Here is a 24698-nt window from a genome sequence, read left to right as displayed (position 1 = left end):
ACTGCCATTACTTTGCTCTTCGTTCCGTTGCTTCAATCCAGAAACAGCTACACGTTTCTTGAGTATCACAACTCAGATGCAAGTTCTGTTCGTATTAGAGGACACATGCTATCAAACTTGGACTACAGAGTAAAGCAAAACGAATAGAAACGAGTAGTAAAGTCAATTGAAGAGTGAAATGCTAATACTCTTAAAGCTCTTAGAATCATACACACGTTTTAAGAGGCGCTAGTTAATTGGAACAAACGCAATTGCACAATTGAGGACCCATATTCTTCACAAAGAAGAGCAAAACGACAAACAAATAGATGATCCTACACAGCAAGGAAATAGTGAACTACCCTGAATGTGTGAAAGGGGGAGAAGCAGACTTTGCGATCTTTGCGAATAAAACGCCCTGTAATAATTAAGCCAAGCCCGCAAAAAACGGCGAGTTTCAGCGCGGCAGAACAACTGGGTTTGAAGGCTTGCACAAGTGCTCCTTATTCAGATGAGTAGGTCCATTTTTGCTCTTGAGCGGCGTTTGCGAGACAGTGGTACAAAAGAGTGATGTGTGTGTTTGACAAAAGACACCCAGCGAGTTAAAGAAAACGAATGATAGATCAAAGAGCTGGAAAGGGGACGTATGCTTATGCAAGTATTAGGCCAGCCGAGCAATGAGTTCCAACGAACAAAAAAGCGAAGTGTGGGAGGTATAATGTGCGGGTAAAAAGAGAAGGCGTTCGGAATATTTGAAGACACGCAAGAGAGAGCGCAATCAGATTAACAGCAGCCGCTGGAGCTTTGGGAAACATTGGTGCCCTGACCAACCTTCACAGTAGTCTTCGAAGAGGCGGTGTTAAGAGTAGAGTTGCTCATACGCTCCTTAATTTGACGAGCCATGGTCAAGAAAGCCTGCTCAACATTGGTCGAGTCCTTAGCGGAAGTCTCGAGGAAGGGAATGCCCAAACCATCGGCGAATTCCTTAGCTACAGTGTATTCGACGACCTTCTTATCCGTAATATCACATTTGTTACCTACCAGCAAGCAGTTGACGCCCTCCACAGCAAAACGGTCAATCTCTTGAAGCCATTGCTTCACATTGTTGAAAGAGTCTTGGTCGGTAACATCGTAAACGATGATAATACCGTGAGCACCACGGTAATAGGAGCTAGTGATGGTACGGAAACGCTCCTGACCGGCGGTATCCCACTACATGCGTGGTTAGTTTACGAATTGTCTTGAACATAACCGCAATCAGGATAAACGTACAATTTGAAGCTTCACGGTTTTTCCCTCAAGTTCGATCGTACGGATTTTCTACGCGCGTAAAAGTTAGCTGACACGTCCACAAGCCAAGAGCATCCCGTCAGGCGCATATCCACATACAAAATCGACGCCAATTGTGGAAATGTAGGACTCGGTGTAAGTGTCATCGGCAAAACGCAGAAGCAAACAACTCTTTCCGACACCAGAATCACCAATAAGAAGCAGCTTGAACAAGTAGTCGTAACTAACGTGGTCAGTACGATCGTCCTTCAAAAGTTACTCAACCGAGTCTCATCCAATGTTCACAATCCGTGTATTTTCCCGAATAACCACGGCACCAGAAATTGCACAATTCAGACGTTACTCTAAACATTGTTAGCACCCATTTCACTCGTGAAATACGTCAACAAACTCGTTAAACTTACTACTCTGGGTTCATGTTGATGAATGTGTAGTTGGTAGAGGGTGTGCGTTGGCAGCACTAACAAGCTTCCACATAAAGCCACTATGCGCGCTAAGTCACGCTGGAATGCGCTGGAACATACTTAACGTGTCACTAAACCTCTGTATGTGTACATAATGTATTTCACTGAGACGTACGGTGCTATTCTAGATGAAGCAAAAAGCAGGAATGAGAAAACAGAACAATGGATGTACCGGGAAAAGGTCAGAGAAAGCTGTTGCTGAACAGGCGCGCTGATGAAGAAGCTACAGTAAATATGGACGATTAGGAGCTCTTTGCTCGTTGACTGGTGCGAACATGCGTAGTCGTAAATGTATATTGTATTTAAGAACGAGAATGAAATGGACGAGATGAAGGAAAACGGGAAGGAGAAATGAGGCGAGACGGGGTGAAACAAGATGGATAAGACGACAGTGGAAGCGAGTATACGTGAGAACGGGGCGATTTTTTCCTCTCTTCAATTACGTGAAATGAAACATACTCTTGAATAACCGAATAACCCACTGAATGAGCCTTCGGACGGACCCGGTTATGTTAAGCTTATACACATACCAAACGACAAAGGCAACAAAAGAATTCCCAGCAAACAACTGACACAAGTTAGTTGGAAACAAAAAGAAATTGCAATTTCACTTACTGTTCCAAATTTTTTGAGAAGACGGACCCACTGCCCGGGTGATTGAGATGCCTCGAGAAGTGTGTAGCGTTCACTTAGAACAGTTAACTGTAACTTAAGTCTGTCAAGAGTTCGTTCAAGTAGCTCGACTCTCTGTATTTGGCTCTTGTTACAAGAGATAATTTCTTGTAACGAAGCAGGCGGAAGAACAACAACGGAAACATGTTTGTCCAGCGGTTTTATGTCCTCTGAATTATTCGTTTGCCTGGGTTTCAGCACACTTTTTTGTTGTTCAGTTGAGATTTCTTCATTATCGAAAAATGGTTTGTCAAGAAGTAGTTTCGGTTCCTTGCTGACATTTTGTTTTGGACGAATGATGCACCAGATGTCCTTTACATGTGGTTTTGTTTTGTTTCTTACTAGCGGTTCACGTTGAAAGTGGTAATTCCATATTCCTGACATTGTTCACTCGAAAGTCATTTTTCAAACAAATAGAGCAGCAGAGATTCCCAATTGTGTTATCGGCAACGAGAATACACTTTCTATACACTGCAATGACGAAAAGAAGGCGTGTCTTTTTACGAAGCTGACTTTCCTCTGTGAATGGTGTGTGCACCGCTATATATAAGGGCGAGAAAATGATTTTTCATTAAACAAGAAACGCAATTTCCGACGGCTAGAACATGTAGCAATACTGAAAACTATCTACAAACCTGTTGGTCGATCGCTTTGTCGCACTTCCTAAGAGGGGAATTCGCAATTGTTTCTTTTGAGTGAACAGCAAATCGTAGCCAACACCTTCTCATAGAACAACATATTCCGTAAAAGGAAACGCAAATGACATTTACTACAACGAAGGATGGGTAAATGCAGCGTCGTGAAATGTATCGACCGAGCAGCACAAACTGAACGCACTTCAGACTTTCATATGGCTGCATAATAAGATCCGCTCAAAGCCTCAACATTGTAAACGTGAATACGAAAAGCAAAGAAAAGAAGAGAAGCTTACACATGCTCCAAACGTAATCAACAAACCGTCAAGGCCGCAGCTGAGTGTAATTTTGTACGAGGATGGCACGAAAAAGAATATGTACCATTGATAGTAGTATAGCAAACGCAGTGAACATCTCGAATCTTAGCAACTAGGCTTCCACTTTTGGCTGTTCATTTTGTTGGCGTTGTTGCTGTTGTTGCTGTTGTTGTTGCTGCTGCTGCTGTTGATTGTATGGGTATTGTTGTTGGTTTAAAGCACGAAAGTTATTTGAACGACCATAACCGTGGCCACGACCACGGCCACGACGTCCACGGCCGCGTCTGTTGCCTGCAACAGCGACACCAAAGGTTTCCAAGTTCAGATTGCGTTCATGGTCACGGATGGAGCGACGGTCAATTTGCTCCATGGTCTTTTCTTTGCTCTCACAACTAATGTTGTCAAAAAATGACTTTTTAGGTTCATAAAATTCATCCTTTGAGGAAGAAAGCTCTGCAGGCGTGATCGAAGCGCGCAATTCCTCAAACTTTTGGTTAGAGCTGGCAAAATCATACTCTTGTTGAGGTTGTGCCAACTTTGGAGCGTTGTTCTGTACGCCAGTGAAAGGCTTGTGGGCATTCTTCTCGCGGTTTGAAGGGTGTTGTTGCTCGTTCGGACGGAATCCAGCAGCAGCAGCAGCTGCTGCTGCTGCTGCCGACTCGTTGTCCTTAACGGCTGGAGCCTTTCCTTCATTGTCTTGTCTCGGAGCGGCTTGATTGACTTCGGAAGCGGGTGGGATATTTGCCATTGCAGGAGCACCAGCGCCGGCTGGACCGTTGCGCATTTGAGCAGCACCCATCATGGCCATGTTGGGGTCCATAGGCATCCGGGGATCGTAAGGGAACATGGGACGACCGACCATAGGGTTACGGAGGCCGTTAGCAGGAGCTTGGTAGGGAGCAGCAAGAGGTCTGTTAGCCATAGAAGGTGAAAAAGTATCCATAGGAGGACGGTTAACGTTTTGAGCTGCCATGTAAGGAGATCCACCGTAACCGTAGGGCATCTGGTTTGCTTGTTGACCTTGGATAGGGGCATTAGGTTCTTGCTTGGCGAAAGGAGGCATAGGCGATGTCATATTTTGCTGCATAGGCATGCGAGCATTGGTATTGTTCACTGCCCAAGCAGGTTGACCACCGTTGGACTGGTCGGTTAGCATACAGGAAACATCAGTCGTCTTTTTCATTCGACAAACACATTACGCCAGTGCGTAAGTTCGCGTTTTCGTACACTGATAATAGCAGGATCATTAGGGGGTTGCATCTGAGGCTGTGGAGGAGCAGCAGGTTCTTCAATTCGTAAATCTTTCACATCGCTTCCACGAAAAACAATGTAGTCGAAAACACTGTCAGACGCTGGAATTTCTTGCGACGGATCTCCTTTTCGACCTTCTGTACCGCACCAGAGAACTATGAAGAGTCAGACTTGTCGTCTAAGGCCGTTTCGTACCATTTTTCAGAGTCAATGTCGATTCCCGAGAATTGATATCCTGCAAAATTCCGACATATCTGGCGGATTAGCGTCGTTCTTTTTTCACATACTTACCGAATATCAGATTTACTGATTAAACTAATTCGAGAGCCTATAAATTCTGTCATTCAAGTAAGGACACGTAAAACGCCGGGTTCGTCGTGGGTAGAACGTGGCCCTCGTTCGCGACGCAATAAATGAGGTGTGGTGGAGCTTGTCAAGGAAAGAAGCGCGCTGGGATGCGTTGCACTTCTGTATTCGTCTATAATGAGGAGGAATGAGAAGTAGCGTGGTTGGGCGCGGTCGAACACAGTGTCTCATTTGGTCTATTTGGTGAAGGAAACGAATGTGGATGATAATTTTAGGTGAATGAATTTGACGAGTTGAAAGGAGCACGAATTCGTAGCTGCAGTCGGAACCGGATACTCGCTTGGTAGCGGCGCCAGATGCTTTTTACAGCGGGATAAACGTTTGGTTGTTGAGTCGATGAAGGCTCTTTACTGTCTCTTAGTAATACAAGTGAACCAAATGCCACGATCTTTTCCACAGTCTATTCTGACAGTCTTTTAAGCTTTCGGTCATTGACGTAGACTTTAGTCTTTAATGAAATCTATTTTACTCTATTTCGCACATGCCTCTGCAGCCTCTTGCATAGGAGTATCGGCGGGCTCGGTCACAGGCGTCTGAACCGGTGTCTCGGTTTTCGTTCGTTTAGCACTCTTGCTGTTTTTTGCTCTGAGAGAACGTTTAGGGAAACGACCAGCAGCAAGGATGTTGTTGAAATTACGAACCTTGATAGCAGACAATATGTAACCCATGTCACCGCGTTGAGTCATAAGAGGATGTGTCCGACCAGGGAGCACTTGGTAGGACAACTGTCTTGCCTCATGAATGTCAAGACCGAGCAACTTATCGAAGGCTTCAACTTCAACAGGCTTTTCCGTTCCTTCTTGCACTTCCGAATGGGAAACAGGGTGGGTATAGGAGACGAGTGCATGAGAAGTCTCGACGAGGGTGTTCTGATAGGGGGAGTAAATGATTACAGGGCAAGAAAGTCCAACCTTGGGCAGTAAATATTTGAGCGTGGTTTTAGGATGGTAATTTGATACATATAGAAGAGCATCATAATTACCAGCAGCGTAGTCTTCCATATCCGACTTAAGCTTGGCGTAAAATGCCTTACGGTGCAGATAGCGTTTTTTATGACGGGGTTTCAGAGCTTCAAATGCTTCAGGATCAATGTCCGCAACTTCGAATTCACGAAGTTCCTCCTCGGGATCGACTGCATGAAGCCAGTTTAACGTCCGTAAACTCTCGTTTTTTTTCAGTGCCTCTTCCGTGAACGACGAGCCCCAAAGTTCCAAACACGAGTTGTTTGGTTGTTCGTTTGGGTGAATAAGCATGACTTGACACTTTCGGTTTACGCGTTCCATAAGAGAGCCCAAAAGCAAACAACCCGATTCGTCCACAACGAGGTAGCGACCCCCAGGACGAACGTTGGCCAGCGTAAGCATGAGACCAATAGTCTCTGGTGTCAAGTCCAGCACTTTAGTAGGATCACGTTCAAGCATGTACCGAGCGATTACTTCCATGCATGGCTTTAAAGCATGGAACTTTTGGAAATACTTCTCACCCTTTCTTGCCAAATACTTGGCCTGAGCAAAACTAGTCTTTTTGTCAAAGGTCGTACTGCTCTGAGCGATTTGCTCAATCAGCTTTTCGTCTTTGAGACTGCCAGTCTTCAGATTTCCTTTCAGCTTCTCAATTTCCTCGTGTTGAAGCTTTTGGTTTGACCCGCTGTCAACAAGTTCTTTGTTGTTCTTTGATTCGTCTTCTAACTCCTCGTTCGTGAACCGTTGAACGACTCTTATTTTTCTGGGTTCGTAGATTTCAAAATACTCATCGTAATGCTGTCCAATTAAGCTATTTGTCAAAAAAGAACCAAACTTTCCTAAACTTATTGTGCTACAATGGTATGTTAGTAAGAGGTCGTGATTTTTCTGAAGTAATAGAGCAAAAATACGTATTTTTGTTTGGGGAAAAAAAATTCAACAACTTACTTGTTTGGCTTCGCGTGAATAAACCGCACATTTTCTGACGGCAGTCTAATAAAAACAGGATCATTTTCCCGAATAACGTCTCCTTCAGAGGTCATGATGGGATGTCCTGTGTAAATGGTGTTTGGCGGAATGGAGAGTTGTTCACTAAGACCGGTACTAATTCGGACATTTGAGTGAATGTCTATGAGTTATTGAGAGGAAAAAGATTTAATGTTAAGCCGTCAATGTGTTTCTCGTGCGTTGGTTGACATTGCTCCGTTTATTCATTTGCAACCGAAAAGGACAAAGTAAGTGTTTTTCAATGGAGTCCCTGAATGTGTTTGGGATTTGGCAGGAAGAGAAAAGAAAAGCAATTGAATTTCTTTTGTTTAGGCAGGGTAGTGTGTGGATGATTGGGAAGAAAGTTTTGTATTAGATTGACGAAAAGGTTGGTACTTATAGAATGGTATTTTTATTTAGTTCATGAAAACCATTCACAAAACTCTTTATTGAACATAGCATATGGCTTGATCTTGTGTAATTGTCTTAAATGACGAAAACAGTGCCAAGTTTTTTTGGTGACATTATAATTGTCTTTACATCCAATTCAAGAAATTGAGGAAAAATCGCAAATGCACTACTGTCGAGCAAAGCATTGCCTAACGCCTCTACTATTTTGACACGCGCGAACTCTTTCTTGTTAATTACATTATTCATTTATCAAATCGGTCGGGGAAAACGATTTATTGCTGCATGTCTGATGATGCTAATCAACTGTTTATGAAATGAATTGATTCGCATAACATCAAGTCCACAATGAAACCAATCAACCATTGTTTCACACATCTTCGTCAGCCAATTCTAGTCATGGTTCAGTAAAAATATCAGTGAACTAGGTAACACTAAGTCATTAGACTAAATCCGGAACTTGGCGTATTAATCTAGTAATGTTTGTTCTTGCTTTATTCTTTGGAGACCTAACACTTGCGACGACAATTAGGATTTTGAACTCTGCAATTAGCCGCGGTTCAAAACTTTCATAAGAAACAGCGTTTATGTCCTTCAGATGTTTCTCTCGTTCTAATGTGTAACCAGTTCAGGATTCATACAGTAGTCGATTCTTCATAATCCTGTTTAGTCGTTCCCGTGTCGCATTTTCGGCATTTGAAGAAGGTTAAATAATAAGCGATAAATGACATAATCTCCAAGTTTGTTTTGCCAAAATTGCAGCGTCGAAAAGGAATCCCTACGATTTCTCTGTCTTGCATTGCGGCTATTTTGCTTGTTTACTGCAGTCGTGCCATTTATTCGGCACCAATTCTTACATGCTGACACAAATCCATCCAGCTCCGATCACCCGCTAACAGATGTGGCCCTCTTTCGAGTTTTGTTCCCTATTGCAGTTTCGCGTTGCTTCGCTTCTTTCCAGCCGACGCAAACAGTCCAATGCTCTTCGCTGTCACAGCTTCGACGTTAGTAGTTCTCCTCAGCTCAATCTTGCTACGAGTTTTCGGCACCCCATGCGATGCAAGCGATTTATAAGAAGGGGCAATGCCATAAGGAAACGTGAACAAATGAACATGTACCGTAGTGTCCATATGTCTTGAGCTCCGGTAGCTGATTAGCTCGCTCTCCGGAACGAATTTATCCTTAGCTTCCAACATTCTTTTACAGCATAGTATCCTCTTCCCTCTTCAGCTTTTTTCGCTTCCCCATTTTCGGCCGACAACAAGCGAAACTTTATTCCTTCCACTCCATCACGTGCAGCCTTATTGCCGATTTAAGTCGTCGATCTCTGCGACGATCCTTGTCGATCAACACCGTACTCCAACGAGAACCAACGCGCATCCCCATAAGGTTTTGTTTTCGTTTCGGGCGCGTCGCTCCTAATCTTAACCATGATCCTGCTTCGGACAATTCTGCAGCTGGAACACGATGTCCCTACACGGAGAATGGACATTGCACACTATAAGCAAGAAGACCTGATTGAGATGATGGCAACTCTTCTTCTGGAGCTCTCAGAAAGTAATTTCAGCACGAATTCTCTTCCAATAGACGCCCTAAAAGACCGTGAATACGAGTCCTGTGCGGACTCAGTTTCACTATTTTGCGCCAAAAAAGCACCATCTATCACAATCCACGCGTATTTGACGCGAATCTTCAAGTACTGTCCCGCTACGAATGATGTTTTTTTGAGTTTGCTCGTGTATTTTGATAGACTCGTGGTCCTCTCCGGCGGAGCCGTGGTAATCGGCAACGAGAACATTCATCGCTTGCTGATAGCGGGATTCACGTGTGCGAGCAAGTACTGGAGCGATGTTTACTACACAAATAGTCGTTCTGCCAAGGTTGGGGGTATCCGACTGCAGGAACTCAATACCCTCGAACTCCATTACTTCTCGCTCCTAAAGTTCTCACTCTACATACGACTGGAAGAGCTTCAACAGTATGCGGACGGTCTTCTTCACTGGTATACGAAGCGACAGCAACTCAATGGCTCCAACAACAGCCATGAAGCCAAGATACCCAAAACCCAAGACAACGACGACTAAATCCTCAACACGACCCGAACAAACGCACCAGCAAAAACCGACACAACGATTCTACTCTCTCCTATTAAGACCTCGTCCCAGCCTCTGTCTCCGAGTCCTCGATTCCCGGACTGACATTCGTTTCATGCACTATGTGCTCCCACAGCACCCGTTCCTCCCGCAACAACCAGAGACATTGACTCCCCCCATTATAGATCCTCTCTTCCCGCATGTATATCTCCTTTCTTTTGTTTCCGTAACAGCTCTGTTCTGCAATTTTGTACCGAGTTGCTGTGCAACTCGGTATCAACTGTCTAAGGAAACTTCTTGCATTCCCGCGGAATTAGCCTTTCGTCATTTCTTCTCCACATGCGCAGTCATCGCACCGTCTGATTTAAAACATCGCCGGGCTAAATTTACTAATCTCGCCCAATTCCAGCGAGCTACCTTTTTGTGCGATTCCTGCCCTAAAACAACATTGAAGTGTGTGAACAGCTCGGCAATATATCTGCTCAGTACAACAACATACTCCTAAAAGAACCCCATTCCGCTATCTGTAACACCCCTATGAGCATCTCGTCCACGGTTCTTGAATGTTCGTGAAAACGGAAACAGCTACTGGCAAAACGAGTTCTGTTGCGGATGACGGCAGAGAAGATTGTGGGAGACACGAAAGACGTTTGCGAAGGAGGGAACGTGACATGCCAGAGCTTCCTTGCCGTCATAGCCGGTTGCAGCAGTGTTTCAGGACTCACGCAACAGACTCTGCAGCTTTGTAGCATCGTGAACGATAAAAAAACATAGAACTGACAGGTTGTGCTTAGTTTATGATGTCTGCTTCAAGAAGGACGATTTCGACGGTCTTCACAAGCCCAATTGGTAGGCAAAAGATATATATTTAATCCAGGGACGTGCTGCTTACCTCGTAGGATTACGGATACCGACATTGATTTGTTCTATGAACTGATTGAGCGGTTCTGGTTTCCCCAGCATCCTTCTCAGGCAAAGGAGATTGTACTCCTTCGGCCGTCTATAGTGCTCCTGTTGGCACAGTCTCAACGTATGTCAGCATAGCACACCGGCACCTGCGGTAGATCTGTGTCCAGCAGTGCGGCTGCCGGCTCGCTCTACACCGTGCTGTGCCATGGAATCTGAACCGTCTCTGACTCACAATCGTTCTTGTAGTTTCTCTCCACGACCTGCGTGAAGTTCTTCCTCCAGAGACTTTCACAACGAAGTATCTCTTCCTCCCCGTCAACGACATTAGCAAGGGTGTCGAGGGGGGAGGAACTCACTGGTCATTGCTTGTTGTCGACGTCCCCGACGAGCAGTGCTATTATTATGACTCTCTGAGCAACGGTAAAACCAGAGACTGCACGAATGCTCTTTGCCGGCTGTCACTGCTCCTGAACAAGCGTATGTCTAATTTCTTCAAACACTTTGCCATCTCTATCTGTGTGCTAACCTCTTACCCGTAACAGACTTCTCCATCCACCCAATGAAAGTGCTTCAGCAACGGAATGGTTACGACTGTGGAGTGCATGTTTGTTCAAACTCGATAGAACTTGTGCGACGTCTTTTGTTTTCGCCCATGCCGACGGCTTCCTTGTGGGATTTGGAAGACTTTACTGTTGACGTTCGCAAGGTTCGCGCACAAGTGATTACCTGTGTAGAATACCTTATTGAGCGTTATGGTCGGCGCATCATGAAGGATGCGCCAGACGCCACTGATATAGAGTTTGCATTCTTTCGTCTCGAGAAAGACCAGCTTCATTACTCGGAAGAAGACGAGTTTTCCGACATTGACGAGACACCACTCCTCACAGCGCCAATAAAGCAAATGGAAGACCGGCCTGCATCTGCACTTTCAGTCGTATCCTCTACAGGATCCTTCCGCTCCGCTATGGAGTTCGCCAACATAGACGATGTTCGAACCTGGAAGGCCTTGACGCCTTTGTGAGCGGATACTTCGTAGCAGTGTTTCATTGCCTCTTCTCAGAAGAAGAGGTCTAATCATTTCATCCTGTACTTCCTAACACATAACTTGTACCTTTTAAACATAACAAAACTGACGAAATCTCGTCGTCGTTATCATCGTCGTTTATTCACTACTATGGGTTCTGATTCATAAATCACCAAAAACAAAATCATGCTTCGCGCGAATCTGCCGCCTTCATGCCGAGCTTGATCACAATTAGAAGAAACTTTTTACAGAAACGAGAGATCGAAGAAAGAGAGGTCTGTCTAGGTAGATAATCATTAACAAACGAGTACTGCATCATTGCTTTTACATCAGGTGGTGGTTGTTTGCCTTGGAGATTAGGGAAACTGTTTTCATAAATGGCGCTTTGCTTTATGCGTCCTCGTCTTGAACGCTTTCCATTTTTGCACCCGTTCTAGTGGGTACAGGGACGAGATGTTAAACTTTTGGGAGGTTTGCTAAAGGTGAGGACGATGATGGTCCGTGCATTGCGGAATGCGCAGGCAATGCGCCATCGTCCACGTTTTCTATTGCTGAAGAGGAGGCACTGGAGGATGCAGCCTCATTAGGTTCCTGCAAGGCATCAGCAACACTACCGCGTTGAGCAAGAAGCGTGCTAAACCGTTGGAGACGGACGCGCATATCTTCGTTCAGCTCCACAAGCTCGTGGAAGCGTTCACGGAGTTCTGTATCAGAGATTGTATTCGCGGTTGCGCTCCTGACAACATTGTTGCGTTCCATTTGCAGAGGAAGGAGATCAGGAAGCTCAAGCGTCCCAGCACGAGGATCGGTGTACCGGATATGACCATGCTCAACAACCATAGTAGACGACGAAGGTGTCTGAATGCTGGAGGTGGTTTGGGTAGAGGCTCTTTGTTGAAATACAAGCGGCGCGTCTCTTCTGCTCAGATACAGTTGCATGGGTTGTCCAGGTGCGTTGTTCGTAGTAGGGATTCATAGGAAGTATGTTCCATCCGGGAGGGGGAGACGCATATTTCGACGCAACGTTGCATACCAACCGCCGCCGTTTCCGCCATTGGCGTCTGCGTTAGCGGCACCCGCAGCAGCCGTACCCTCAGGCACGACCAGGAGTCCCGTTTGCTTCCCTGCTGATTGCGCACATCAAAATGTTGGGAACAGCGGCTGCACCCTTTGGTTTAGCTCGTCCAATTCTCACTGTGCCGCGAGTCGTTGTTGAGTACGGGGCGGCGACAGACAGGACATGTCTGTTGCCGCTCAAGCCAGTTGCGTAAGCAGTTGAGATGCAGGATGTGACCACAGGGCAGGCGTTTCGGTGTCATGTTCAGACCGGGAGGAGGCGAGTCAACGTCGTCCGTTTCTGCGGGTGGATGATCACGACGGAACATTTCCTCACGGCAAATAGTGCATGTGCGGTCAGACGAGTTGAGTTGTTCCTCAGTAGCGTCTGGGTACATGGCATCCATGTTTCGAGTAGCTTGGCGATACCGAAGATGCTCTTTGCAGCGACGAACAAGTGAAAAGGTACAGATGTAAATTTGTCGCAGGGTGTACAGCGGCAAAGACTGGTAACTGAACATAAAGAAGAAGAGAAATAAATACACGGCCAAGCGAGTTGCATCCCGGATTACCTCCACGCGGAAGACATAGATAGGTTTGCTTTCCCAGACCTGATTGGGTTGACGAGCCTCGATACCGTGCAGCCAAAACTTTGCAACACTGGTGAACAAGTCGATCAGTAGGACCAAGAACTCGCACAGGAACATCATGCTGAGCTGGGGATGAGCCTTGAATGTGCGAGAAACGCACACATATATGATAGAGACATCGAGAAGGAACAGAGTCACATACGTAAAGATCATCCGCGAGAACATTCGCCAGTCGTGGTCTGCAAATTGGATCTGCGTGCGTTCGGTGCGGAAGGCGCAAATCGAATGAAACACACGGGCTAGAGTGAAGACACTCAGGAGGAAGAAGAAAATGAATCCAAACGTCTCCCGGAACAGTACGGCTGCAATACAGGTCTCGGCAAACGTAAACCAAAACTGTTCGTACAAGTGTTCCACCTCAAATGACTGTAATGTTCCGAACAAAATCGTTTTGAGTACATGAGCAACCGCAAAAAAGAGACACATTATCACGTTCAGTCCAATTGTGATATGTAGCGGGCTCTGAGAAATCATAATTGTTGCAGCGTATACATTAGGACTGTTGTACAGGCACAGTATTACAGATATACCGAACAAAAGTGCCGACGCCTAGTTTGTTAGTGATTCTGGCCCAAAATTAACCGCACGTACCAGCAGATAAAGCACGAACTTCATGGTGCTTCAGTCTTGTTGTGGAGCAGCAATTCACGGCAATATAAGGAATAAAAATGCAGAATTCAAGCCTGGCAATGGGAGAGCAAACGCCGTGTTCATGGACGTGGCAGCTTCCGCGGGGGTTGATGCGGTAAGTGGCGGTGGAGTGCAGTAAATATGAATAACGAGAATCGCGGAGACTCAACGAGAATGTTCTGTCGGGTAGTCAGTCTCCTTCTCGCTTGTCTTTTCTTGGGGGTGGATTCCCTCCCCGTCGGCAGTAAGAGCCTGTAGGTAGTAAGTAGTAAGTAGTAGTAAGTAGCCTTTCGAGGGGAAAATGAATAATAGGGCCCGTAGATCAAGTCGCTGTAATTGCCGAGGAATCAAAGCATTCGTTGTAATCAGAGTCCTGGTACATTGCTGTGAACTTTGATTTTCTCTACAAAGACTCCACGGTTGTCAATTGAATTCCACATTGGCGAGCAATGTCAAGAGCAATAGAACGAACTTCCATAACCTCCTCTCTTGACGCACCGTGATTCAGAGCTCCTTTCAAATGACCACGGAGCTGGGGATTCACATCGAGGGGTATGAGGGCAGCGATAATCACGAAACTTGTCTCCAGAGGAGATATGACACCAGAGTATGAAAGCACTTTACCGTAAGCATAGTCAATAGCCAAGTTTGCGAGATCAAGAGAAGAATTTGTCATAGAGTCCAGTACTCGTTGTGTCACTTTTCCATAAGTTTTGCCAAAATACTCTCTGCCTCGTTTTTGGGTGTCAACGGTAGCATCACTTGCTCTCGCATACACATCCATACACTCCTTTGGAGCGACTGCGGACATTTCTCTCAGTGAATTAATTGTCTACATTGTTAGCGGAGTAAGCAAAAATCCGAGATTTTCGTTTTTTTACAAAAACCCTACTCAAACGTACCCGTGGAAATCCAACCAAAGGAGCAGTTTTCACAAGAGCCTCTCTCAGTTTAGGAAATATAGACGGACCAACTTTCTCCACAGCTTCACGGGCAATCTTTGGAACAACATCTGGCCGATTCGATGCTGAATACGCGACTACGGACACGATAAACCGATGATCCAAACTCAAGATTCCCCTTGTGCTCATATCGACAAAGAGTAATATTTAAATAATGTATAAACGCTGTTAATAAACGGATTCCCCAAATCAGAGGTATGGTATGAAGACAAGGTCGATAGTATATACTCGGAAGAAAAGAGTTAAGCAAGACTTGAACAAACAGGAAACCGTGAATGCACAGGACGCTCTCAACTCTTCAAAAGACTAAACACATGTTTCTCTTCAAGAAATCCGACTCGTTTTATCGTACAAACCGATTCATTAACAAAATTTATGCTACAGAATGAAGGATATAAAAGGATGAGACACAAGAAGCCATTCGAGCACACAACAAACGCTCTGTATTAGAAAAAGAAATCGGGAAAGAAAAAGGGAATTCATTGCGGAGGTTCGGAATACATGCCGAGTTTTTCGTTTTCATCTAAAGCTTGGACGAACGATTTCAACGCTTCGTACTCATCATCCGTTGGTTCGTCCAAGGGCTCTTTTCCGATAAATTGAGGTCCTGGCCAGCAGAACACATCCAATCCATCTACGGCCAAGGAGGGAATGACGAGATTTCCATACTCATTTGTCTGCAGTGACTGAACATCGAGCAGCGCTCGTTCAAACTCCTTCTCAGCAATAGGCTGGATGGCTTGCGACAACTGGACCATCAACGACAAGACATCCATATCATCCACGCTCCGAATGATGCCATCTAGATCCCAGAGCGGTTGAAACGCTGCACGCAGTTGTTCGAGCGTGGACAGCCGAAACGTTTGCACCTGTAAATCCAATTCCGACCATCCAACCCAACCGTGGTCGAGCGCTTTGTCAAACACACTTGTTTTGTCGAGCGAACGGATCCGTTCGTATGCTTGCTTGATTCGTTTTTGTGTTGGAAAGTAAACGAGTGAGACGAACTCTTTTCTGAGCCGAGAAAGCTCTGTCCGTGATTTTTGCCGTTCATGGACATAGTGGACTAGTTGACGAACCTGTTTTAGAGAATCGCGGAGTGCATACGTAATCTCCAGCTGCCGTTTAGATGGCGGTTCTTCCTTTCGAACTGGCGCATTGGCAATTTCGGTCAGTATACCTTCTGACCGAAGAAGTGCTGCGTTTCTTCGAGAACGCCGTTTTTCACGGTAATATGTGCAAAAATTTCGCGTAATTGTTTCGTAAAATTTCGACTCTTTCAGCAGAGCCGATTCATGAAGGAACTTTACAATCTTGTGAACAATATACAGGGGAATATGCGAAGTCGTCCACCGTGGTTCGGGAACGGTGGGCGCTGCAAAACAAGAAAGATAGTTGAAGGGAACGCTGGCAGCAAAGTCAGTGTAATACTTTCTGGCGATGGGCAAAAGCTTATGCATCCCAACGTGCAGATGCGATGCAGAGGTGTGCTTGTCGCAGTAGCACTCTAACTCAACAGAGTCGTAGTTTGGTGAGTGCTGATGTATTTTGTAGTACAAGCCAGCACGCCGAGCGCAGGTGATATGGAAAGCAACGTAGCATGACTTGTTCGTACACTGAACACAAGCACCCCAGCGCTGTTTGCAAATGCTGCACACGAGCTTCCAGCGAGATTTCGGTATCATAGGCACATTGCGGACGAGGTCCAGACGAGGGACATCGTGAAACCAGACTTCAGGAATCGCCATTGCACACAATGTGTGGCACCAGCGGCCATCAACCGTTGTCCGGAATGCACCTTCATGATCAGGACAGCACACGCAAGAGATAATTTGGTCGGGAGCGATGCGACACTTTTTACAGAACCACTGTCCCTCGGGCACAAATGGGATGCCATAGCAGTTTTGATGGACAGCCAGATTACAGCTATCGCAAAACACAATAGCGTTGTTGTGTTCGCATTCTGACTCATTGCAGATCGAGCAACTGCCGTCGAGTTCTTCTACCTCCGTCCGTACCGGTTCCAACTTCGGAACCTGGGCATCGAGCAAGGCGTATTCCCTCTCGATCATGGTAATAAGAATTTCTAAGAATTCGTGATTTAGTTTTTCCCAGTCTGGGTGTTTTGATGCCATGTACTCGTTGTAGTAAGTCAACCACATGGCATCCAACTCGTCCATATCATACTGTACTTGAGGGAATTGCTGCACATGGTGCCGAATAAGACCTGTTCTTGTTAGCCGATGGTCAACTTGTTACGGAATGAGAAACAGCGTGAAGATGGTAGTAGTTCTTCTTTCCGTCGTTCCTTTCCTTGGCGGTTTACTCCCTCGCTATACTCTCACTCCATCGCACTTACGACTCGTTTTGGTGTAATGGTAAAGCGACTTTGGTTTCTCCGTTTGTTTGTCGACATAACCAAACGACTTGTACTTGGGCTGAATGGTGGAAGTGTCGACCTTTGATTCTTCAATCACTTGGACTTTTGCTACCGGCAGTGTTTTCACCACGTACGACGAGTATTGATTAGGTCCATTTTTGTAATACTCAAATCGCTGAAGATTGTCGTACTCTGTACGATTTACAATTTTTAGCGGCTGCTGTATGTTGAGAGTAGGATGAAATACTGCATAAGGAATTTCTTCACGCGGTTGAAACGCAAGTTGTTCCTGTATATTTTTAGACATTACGAGACGAACCACTGCATGAATAGAAGCGCGTTTCTCGTCGTTCTGAACGTCCAAAGCTGTGACCAGTTGGCTTTACAGTACTGGTCCATCCAACAAGCAATGTGTTCCTTTGGTGGTAGTGGAGTATTAAGGGGGACGACAGCTTAGGGCCCAAATCGTCCACGCCAAAAAATTGTTGATACGTGCAAAGCACTATGTACTGTTTTTCTTGCCCGTGAGTGCAGTCTTCTTCGCGCAATTCATTCTTTCAATCTCGGTCAAATTGTACCCATTTTGTGGTGATACGTGGTGGAGTATTTGGCAGCAAATTAAAGTTAACGAGCTGTAACGCATTGTAACCCACTAATCAGCCTAAAAATTTTGCCCATGCAGTCTCCCTCTCCCAACTGCACAATATGGCACCTCCTCAAGGAAAGCCCGAAAATGTGCTTCGTGTATGTGGACAACGCTGTTTCTCTACGATTTCTATTTACTAATTCCGTTTTCAGCTTGCAGATGAGCTTATAGCTCTTGATCAGCACTCTTCGGCGCTGCAGTCGCTTCACGAGATGATTGTCTCGAAGCGTACACGTAACACACAAGTTTCCTCTTTGGAACCGATTATGATGCGTTTCATTGAGCTCTGTGTCCATTTGCGTAAGGGAAAAATTGCCAAGGAGGGCCTTTACACGTACAAGAATGCCGTCCAAAACACATCGGTAGCTACGATTGAAAATGTCGTGAAGAGATTCATTGAATTGGCCAACGAAAAGGTGCAGACCGCTCAAGCTCAAGCTGACAAGATCTCTCTTGAGTATGTGGATGATCTTGAGGCAACCGAGACACCCGAGAGCATTATGATGTCGTTCGTTTCTGGTGACTTGACCAAGAGTCGTACGGACCGTGCTCTTGTCACTCCTTGGCTTAAGTTCCTGTGGGATGCTTACCGCACGGTTTTGGATATCCTCCGTAACAATGCCCGTCTCGAGGTTATGTACCAGGTGATTGCCAACTCGGCCTTCCAATTCTGTCTTCAATACCAACGGAAGACCGAATTCCGCCGTCTCTGTGAGCTCCTGCGTTCTCATCTCGGCAACGCTTCCAAATTCTCCAACGGTCCCCACGCCATCAATTTGAACGATGCTGAGACCATGCAGCGTCACTTGGATATGCGTTTCTCGCAGCTGAATGTCGCTGTTGAGCTCGAGCTCTGGCAAGAGGCTTTCCGTTCGACCGAAGACATCCACAGTTTGTTGACCTTTTCCAAGCGTCTTCCTTCGCCTGTAATGCTTGGTAACTACTACCGTAAGCTTATCAAGATTTTCCAAGTTTGCGACAACTTCCTTCTTCATGCTGCTGCTTGGTATAGATACTATTCTTTCATCGGCTCCGCCAAGCCAGGCACCGCGAACATCGTGCTTTTGAGCGCACTTTCCGTTCCCATCATTGACGGTGTTAAGCACACACCTTTGGACGCGGAGGAGCAAAAGAACAAATACTCTCGTCTTGCAGCTCTTCTGAACCTTAGTAAGATTCCCTCTCGCGAGACTTTGTTGAAGGACGCCCTTTCTCGCGGTCTCCTTCGCTCTTGCGATCCCATTATCCGTGAATTGTATCAAAATTTGGAGCTTGAATTCCATCCTCTCAGCATTTGCAAGAAGCTGCAACCCATCGTCAACAAGCTTGCTGAGAACCCAGAGACCGCTCAATACATTCCTCCTCTGCAACAAGTGATCCTTACTCGCTTGTTCCAGCAGTTGTCTCAGGTTTATGAGGCCGTGTCTTTGAAGTTTGTCATTGATTTGGCCAAATTTGACGCTCCTTACTCCTTCACTCCTGCCCAAATCGAAAAGTTTATTATGAACGGTAATAAGAAGGGTGCTTTCTCCATTAGAGTGAACCATGTTGAGAACTCTATTACTTTCTCTTCCGAATTGTTCTCCACCTCTGTTGCACCTGGCACCGACTCTGTTTCTCTCCAGCCTACTTCTGCTGAGTTGGTCTCTGGCCAACTCTCTCGTGTCGCTAACTCTCTGTCGAGCGTTCTTTTGCGTTATGATACCGAGTTCGGTATGCTTCGCAAGCAACAATCCGAAGCCGCTTATGAGAGGGCTATTGCTGGTATTGAGCAAGAGCGTAAGGCTGCTCTTGCCCGCATTGCTCTTATCGAGCGTCGCCGTGAGCAAGCCGAGTCTATTGCTACGAAGCGCGAGTCTGAGCTTGCTGCTCAACGTGCTCTCCGTGCTAAGCAAGAGGCCGAAGCCGAGTCCAACCGTTTGCAAGAGGAGGCTCGTAAGCGTGAGGCCGAGCGTATCCGCCGCGAGAAGGAGGCTATCCGTATCGAGGAAGCTAAGAAACTTGCTGAGGAGCTTAAGGCTAAGGGTGGTCTTGAGGTTAATGCTGATGAGTTGGAGCACTTGGATGCCGACAGTTTGCGGGCTATGCAAATCGAGCAGGTTGAGAAGCAACATCGCACGATGAACGAGCGTCTCCGTGTTATTGCTAAGCGTATCGACCATCTCGAGCGTGCTTACCGTCGTGCTGCCCTTCCCTTGTACGAAGAAGACGCCAAGAAGCAAGCCGAACACGACAAATTGCAGTTCACTGAGCGCGAGAAGCAACGCCGTGAAGTTTTGGAAAGCAAGCATGCACAGGCTTTGGCTGACAAGAAGTTGTTCAGCCAATTCTCCGACTACATTGTCGACTACAAGGCCGACCTTGATCATGCTCGCGACGCTGAGTACGAGGCCGCCATTGCTAAGCACAGTGCTATCATCGAGGAAGAGCGCGAAAAGCGCAGAAAGGCCTTGTACGATCGCAAGCTTGCAGAACTTGTCGCTAAGGTTAAGGCTGAGCGGGAGGAAGCCAAACGTCTTGCTGCCGATGCTGCCAGACGTGAGGCCGAACTCGCCAAGCGCAAGGAAGCCGAGGCTGCCATGGCTGCTGAGCGTGCTCAACGCGAACGTGAACGCCAAGAACGTCAAGAACGTCTTAATCGCCAAGCTCAAATCCAAAGAGAGCGCGAAGAGGAGGCTGCTCGTAAGATTGCTGCTCGTCGTGCTGCCACCACGAGTGCTCCTCCTCCTCCTAGCGGAAACGTCTGGAGAAGAGGTGGTGGTATGGCCGGTGGTCCTTCCAGATACCAAGCTCCCCGTTCTTACGGTCGTTCCTACGGAAGCGGCGGCTCCAACTCATATGATGACCGCGACCGCGGCGAACGTCTTCGTCCCTCTTCTAATCCTAATGCTTACGTCCCTCCCAGCAGACGTCGTCAGCAACAGTAGACTTAATTATGAGTCTTGTACGCATTTGGCACGGCCGTTTGGTACAACGGTCATATAAAAAATGGTTTGTTTTGCGCAACTTAGAGCCATGTTTCATAGTGGTTAACGAGCTTGGAATGGATGACATTTCTTTACTGTATATCTGTACTATAGGTATCTTGTTTCTACTCTTTTGGTGTTTTCTGCCTTGTTTTCGTAAATCTTTAGTGCTTCGGCGCCAGTAAATAAACTTTTTAGAGTGTTTATCTAAGCGAATGCGGGGAAAGCTTATTTTCACTCAGACAAAGCTGGCCAGGGTATGACCAGCTTGGGCAAGCTGTGAACGAAAGTCTGCATCTCCTTATGTACCGTAGCTCACGAACAAGGTCTCAAAACTCGGGGAAAAAGGCGACTACGTTGTCTTTGGGTACCGCTGAGTATCCAACGCGATTGAATTTTTACCTTGATCCTCCTACTGGGGAAATTAGTCTAGAGGAGTTTGAGACATGGGCTCTGGATCGATTGTACGGTACGTAATTTCCGGTGAAAATGAGAGACACAGTTCTGTTTTTACGAGGAGACGGTGAACTAAGTGTTTAAAACACTTAAAACATGTATCTTTTGGATTGTTCAATTTTTCTAATCAACAACAATTAGTACTCAGTGAAATTGAGAATGCAATCTTTCGAAACAAAACAAGAAAAGAATTTGACCTTTTGCTGCGGAAAGTCCTGGATAAACATCTTCCTATGAGCAGCAACATGGCCCGAAGCGTTAAAGGTGCTCAGGTGGATGCAGAACGATGCAAGGATCATTACTCACACTTTATTCTAAGACTTGCCTTCTGCCGGTCAGAAGAGCTTCGTCGCCGTTTCGTTCGGCTGGAATCGATCCTTTTTCGTTTTCGGTTCATGCAAGAAGAGGCTCGGGAGCGACAATCCTTCGTTGACAGACTCCACTTCCAATGGGAACTTGTTTCAGAGGAAGAGAAAAAATTACTTCATGACAAGTTAACGAATGCCTGTCAGCGGAATATTGATTCAGACACCTTCTTCAAGGTTGACTTTATTCGTGTTCCCGATCTCGTTGAAAGGCGGTCTGTGTATATTTCACGTGGTAATGCTTATGTACCTTTTTCAGAGCAAGTCAGTCTTGTCGTTGATGATTTCGAGCAAAAGCTGTTGATGGCGATGGAGAAAACTGCAAAAATACTTCCACGGTTAGACGAAGATGACCGGCTGGTGCCTATTCTCGACAACCTAGGAAAGGGCTTTATTGCTCCCGAGTATAATAGCCAGTCTGTTTCAAAAAAAGCTGGCGAATTTGGAGCAGACGATATAGACGGTTTAGTTCGTTACTTTCCCCTATGTGCTCAACATCTCCATCATTCCCTCCGTCGCGATAAACATCTTCGTCACTTTGGACGACTGCAATATGGTTTATTTCTGAAGGTATTAATTATTTCATTGTCGTCATTTTGTTCGCAAAATATCATATACTAACTAATCATAGGAAATGGGTCTGAGCATGGAAGAAGCTCTTATTTTTTGGCGGAAAAGTTTCTCAAACATTTCAGACGAACGCTTTAGTAAAGAATACCGCTATAACGTTCGACATCAATATGGCCAGGAAGGTAACCGCCGTGACTACAAGGCATTTTCTTGTCAACAGATTCTAACGGGTCCTCAGCCTGGACCGGGCGATGCTCACGGATGTCCTTACCGGACATTCTCTGTCGAAAATCTTACACAGGCAATTTCTTCTCTTGGCATTACACCCGACTCTGCCGATGGTCGCGAAATTCTTGACGCTGTTCGTAACCGACACTATCACATTGCATGTACACGGGTCTTGGAACTCTCGCATCCCGCTGTGGGTACGCTGTCCGAAACGATTAATCACCCAAACCAATACTTCAACTTGGCATATGCTACTCACCCCGCAAGCAATACCGGCAAGTAGAACTCAAAAAGAGCATTCCATACAACATGCACAAAAAAACACTCCTCTATCAACAACACCCTAGCTATACATTGCACACAAGCCTTCCACAAAAACACTTGTTCTGTTATTGAGCAAATTACATATATACAGAAGACGAACTGACCGGCAGTTAAGCGTTTTCCCCCCTTTTCTCAACCACCCTACTGCGGAGCAGATGAAAAAACGGCAGGGCAAGCAGGCTTTGTAACAAACGAGAATCACAGCAATTAATAAACAAGCATGAAAGACGATGACTTTAACTTCAGATGGCAGGTGTCTTAAAAGGCACACAAAACCATCCTCATAAAGCATGTAGATTTTAAAGATTAGTCAGTCAATGGACGCCTTCAGTAGCATCCTTCATAACGCAACGCTTTGAACAACCGGACGCAAGTCGTCCTCGTAAAAGCCAGAGAATAAAGCAGCGATCACGCGCTCTACCCCTGCCCATCAAGGAGACTAAACGAAAATAATAGATATCACAGCTTACGGAACAATACAACCGCAAAAGTGCAACGTTGGCTCGCACAATAAGAATAAACAGTTTCAGTTATAACCAAAAACAAAGGGCGTGCGCCTTTTCATTAGTCGATTTATGCGACCTGAGCCTCAGCAGTAGCTTGCGTAGCAGCAGGAACGACTGGCTTAGTAGCAGTTGCCGTTTCAGGGGCAGCGACTTCAATGTTCGTGCTGTGCGCTTGGAAAGGCTCTTCCTCCTCGCTTGAGGAGTCGGGCAGACGACTCGTATGAACCTGACCGTCATGGACGCTCAGTTGATTCATCTGCTCAACAGGGGCGGATTCCTCGCCACGAACGTCGTACTCGTTCCACGAGCGGGTCTCGCTGGGAACCTCCTGAGCCTTCTCCTCATAGGCGCTTTCCGACGTCCAGGTGCTAAGAGCACGCTCGGCGTCAACAATGATTTGCTTGCTAGTCTCGTAGCCGTCGTACGCGGGACGAGTTTCGCCAGGGGTGACAGGGGTATCATCGATGAGATTCAACAAATGCTTTCCATAAGATGCAATAAGAGCCATCTTTTCACCATGCTCAAAAAGAGCATCCAGGTTGTAGGTCAAGGCTTGCTTGAACTTTTCACGGGTGATGTTGGAGAGTTGAGCCTCGGCAACTAAGCACGCAGCCTCCTCGCGAACAAGTTCCTGTTCCAAGTTAATCAACTTGGGGGATTCAGGATCCTTGTGTTTCAACATGTAAATCTGGTCCAACAACTTCTGCTTCTTCTCACGTGAGGGCTGGACAGAAGCCTCGATGTTACGAACAGCCTTCATAGTAACACGGTATTGGTCATGGCGATCAATGAGATAATCCTCAAGCTCAGCAAGCTCGTAAAACAACACACCCAGCTTGTCGGTGATGTCGCTAATGTCATCATCGCAGTCCTCTCCCCAGTAGGAGAGCTGACGAGCACATTCGCGGCGTTCACGGCTGACGGTCTCCATGCTTCTCATGACATTCTTCTCCATCTTCACCAAAACAGCCAAACGCTTAGCCAATTCGGGCATAAAGGTGGCCGCAGCATTTTTTCTGACGCTGTGGGAAAAGGAACCAGCGCCGAAAATTCCCTTGTTGGAACGGGTCGACGAAGGAGGAGGAGGAGGATTGGAAATTTGGGATGCGGTAGGGGCACGCGAATTTCTCAAGGAGTAAGCGCGATGCATACTGAAACGGGAATTGTAGGATTAAAACTTGGAAATTAGGATGTAAAAAAGGTCACACAGTGAAGTAGAACAATGTATAACGGCTGAGTAAATAGCGAAACAAACACTCGGTGATAACCACTATTACTTAATATTAGAATCGTTAACTGTCTGCCGTAAAGAACGGGTAACTAGATTCAAAGACAATGGATAGGTATAAACAAAAGACAGAAAAGTGCAGCTGGTAGGAGGAGGGTAGAACCCCAATTTATAGCAACGGCCAGCCCCTTGTTGATTACATCATAGGTAACAACAATGCTCGCGACAGAGAACAGTGCATGAACAAAAAGAACGCAGCAACAGAAAAAGCTTATTTTCTATGAAATAGGCCAATTAAGTCGACCTAAAGCAATTAAACATACGCAACTATGACGGTCCATCAGCGACAAACTTTGTAACGTCATTTTAATGAC

At 46.1% G+C, this 24698-nt stretch overlaps 12 protein-coding genes across 12 annotated transcripts; 4 read left to right on the top strand and 8 right to left on the bottom strand.

The window, feature by feature from the left end:
* Positions 1–72: 72 nt before the first annotated feature.
* Positions 73–1784, bottom strand: SJAG_02640 (GTPase Ypt1). Its single transcript, XM_002173805.2, has 4 exons — positions 1677–1784; positions 1369–1492; positions 1252–1299; positions 73–1191 (listed from the first exon to the last, which is right to left on the bottom strand). Exons 1-4 carry the CDS (start codon positions 1685–1687, stop codon positions 763–765), a joined length of 612 nt encoding a protein of 203 aa, XP_002173841.2. The 5' UTR covers positions 1688–1784; the 3' UTR covers positions 73–762.
* Positions 1785–1819: 35 nt separating this feature from the next.
* On the bottom strand, positions 1820–2921 carry SJAG_02639 (hypothetical protein). The gene is made up of 2 exons (XM_002173804.2): positions 2349–2921; positions 1820–2301 (listed from the first exon to the last, which is right to left on the bottom strand). The coding sequence occupies exons 1-2, from the start codon at positions 2787–2789 to the stop codon at positions 2173–2175; spliced, it is 570 nt and encodes a 189-aa protein (XP_002173840.2). The 5' UTR covers positions 2790–2921; the 3' UTR covers positions 1820–2172.
* Positions 2922–2952: 31 nt separating this feature from the next.
* On the bottom strand, positions 2953–5032 carry SJAG_02638 (G2/M transition checkpoint protein Sum2). The gene is made up of 4 exons (XM_002173803.2): positions 4900–5032; positions 4804–4862; positions 4585–4763; positions 2953–4498 (listed from the first exon to the last, which is right to left on the bottom strand). The coding sequence occupies exons 1-4, from the start codon at positions 4950–4952 to the stop codon at positions 3470–3472; spliced, it is 1320 nt and encodes a 439-aa protein (XP_002173839.1). The 5' UTR covers positions 4953–5032; the 3' UTR covers positions 2953–3469.
* Positions 5033–5119: 87 nt separating this feature from the next.
* Positions 5120–7012, bottom strand: SJAG_02637 (tRNA methyltransferase). Its single transcript, XM_002173802.2, has 2 exons — positions 6885–7012; positions 5120–6789 (listed from the first exon to the last, which is right to left on the bottom strand). The coding sequence occupies exons 1-2, from the start codon at positions 6977–6979 to the stop codon at positions 5445–5447; spliced, it is 1440 nt and encodes a 479-aa protein (XP_002173838.1). The 5' UTR covers positions 6980–7012; the 3' UTR covers positions 5120–5444.
* A 1749-nt stretch (positions 7013–8761) lies between these two features.
* SJAG_05978 (cyclin pho85 family protein) lies at positions 8762–9415 on the top strand (the record flags this gene model as incomplete). The annotated part of the gene is made up of 1 exon (XM_011050679.1): positions 8762–9415. The coding sequence occupies one exon, from the start codon at positions 8762–8764 to the stop codon at positions 9413–9415; it is 654 nt and encodes a 217-aa protein (XP_011048981.1).
* Positions 9416–9722: 307 nt separating this feature from the next.
* SJAG_05977 (NEDD8 protease Nep1) lies at positions 9723–11654 on the top strand. Its single transcript, XM_011050678.1, has 5 exons — positions 9723–9989; positions 10219–10273; positions 10324–10454; positions 10580–10810; positions 10876–11654. The coding sequence occupies exons 1-5, from the start codon at positions 9962–9964 to the stop codon at positions 11352–11354; spliced, it is 924 nt and encodes a 307-aa protein (XP_011048980.1). The 5' UTR covers positions 9723–9961; the 3' UTR covers positions 11355–11654.
* Positions 11655–11813: 159 nt separating this feature from the next.
* On the bottom strand, positions 11814–13678 carry SJAG_05274 (synviolin family ubiquitin-protein ligase Hrd1; the record flags this gene model as incomplete). Its single annotated transcript, XM_002173800.2, has 4 exons — positions 11814–12222; positions 12391–12484; positions 12553–13612; positions 13655–13678. The coding sequence occupies 4 exons, from the start codon at positions 13676–13678 to the stop codon at positions 11814–11816; spliced, it is 1587 nt and encodes a 528-aa protein (XP_002173836.2).
* A 418-nt stretch (positions 13679–14096) lies between these two features.
* On the bottom strand, positions 14097–14784 carry SJAG_02630 (fungal protein; the record flags this gene model as incomplete). The annotated part of the gene is made up of 2 exons (XM_002173799.1): positions 14097–14525; positions 14596–14784. 2 exons carry the CDS (start codon positions 14782–14784, stop codon positions 14097–14099), a joined length of 618 nt encoding a protein of 205 aa, XP_002173835.1.
* Positions 14785–14972: 188 nt separating this feature from the next.
* Positions 14973–17594, bottom strand: SJAG_02629 (histone acetyltransferase complex subunit Nto1). Its single transcript, XM_002173798.2, has 2 exons — positions 17015–17594; positions 14973–16882 (listed from the first exon to the last, which is right to left on the bottom strand). Exons 1-2 carry the CDS (start codon positions 17340–17342, stop codon positions 15135–15137), a joined length of 2076 nt encoding a protein of 691 aa, XP_002173834.1. The 5' UTR covers positions 17343–17594; the 3' UTR covers positions 14973–15134.
* Positions 17595–17657: 63 nt separating this feature from the next.
* On the top strand, positions 17658–20749 carry SJAG_02628 (translation initiation factor eIF3a). The gene is made up of 2 exons (XM_002173797.2): positions 17658–17779; positions 17834–20749. Exons 1-2 carry the CDS (start codon positions 17741–17743, stop codon positions 20606–20608), a joined length of 2814 nt encoding a protein of 937 aa, XP_002173833.2. The 5' UTR covers positions 17658–17740; the 3' UTR covers positions 20609–20749.
* Positions 20750–20884: 135 nt separating this feature from the next.
* Positions 20885–23127, top strand: SJAG_02627 (DNA primase large subunit Spp2). The gene is made up of 3 exons (XM_002173796.2): positions 20885–21116; positions 21245–22038; positions 22100–23127. Exons 1-3 carry the CDS (start codon positions 20951–20953, stop codon positions 22547–22549), a joined length of 1410 nt encoding a protein of 469 aa, XP_002173832.1. The 5' UTR covers positions 20885–20950; the 3' UTR covers positions 22550–23127.
* On the bottom strand, positions 22634–24524 carry SJAG_02626 (protein kinase inhibitor). The gene has a single exon (XM_002173795.2). The coding sequence runs from the start codon at positions 24244–24246 to the stop codon at positions 23164–23166; it is 1083 nt and encodes a 360-aa protein (XP_002173831.1). The 5' UTR covers positions 24247–24524; the 3' UTR covers positions 22634–23163.
* Between the last annotated feature and the right edge of the window lie 174 nt (positions 24525–24698).

Source organism: Schizosaccharomyces japonicus, assembly GCF_000149845.2.
Source record: "Schizosaccharomyces japonicus yFS275 unplaced genomic scaffold supercont5.1, whole genome shotgun sequence".
NCBI lineage: Eukaryota > Fungi > Ascomycota > Schizosaccharomycetes > Schizosaccharomycetales > Schizosaccharomycetaceae > Schizosaccharomyces > Schizosaccharomyces japonicus.
The sequence above is the reverse complement of the archived record's forward strand: the minus strand, read 5'-3'. Positions and strand labels throughout refer to the sequence as shown.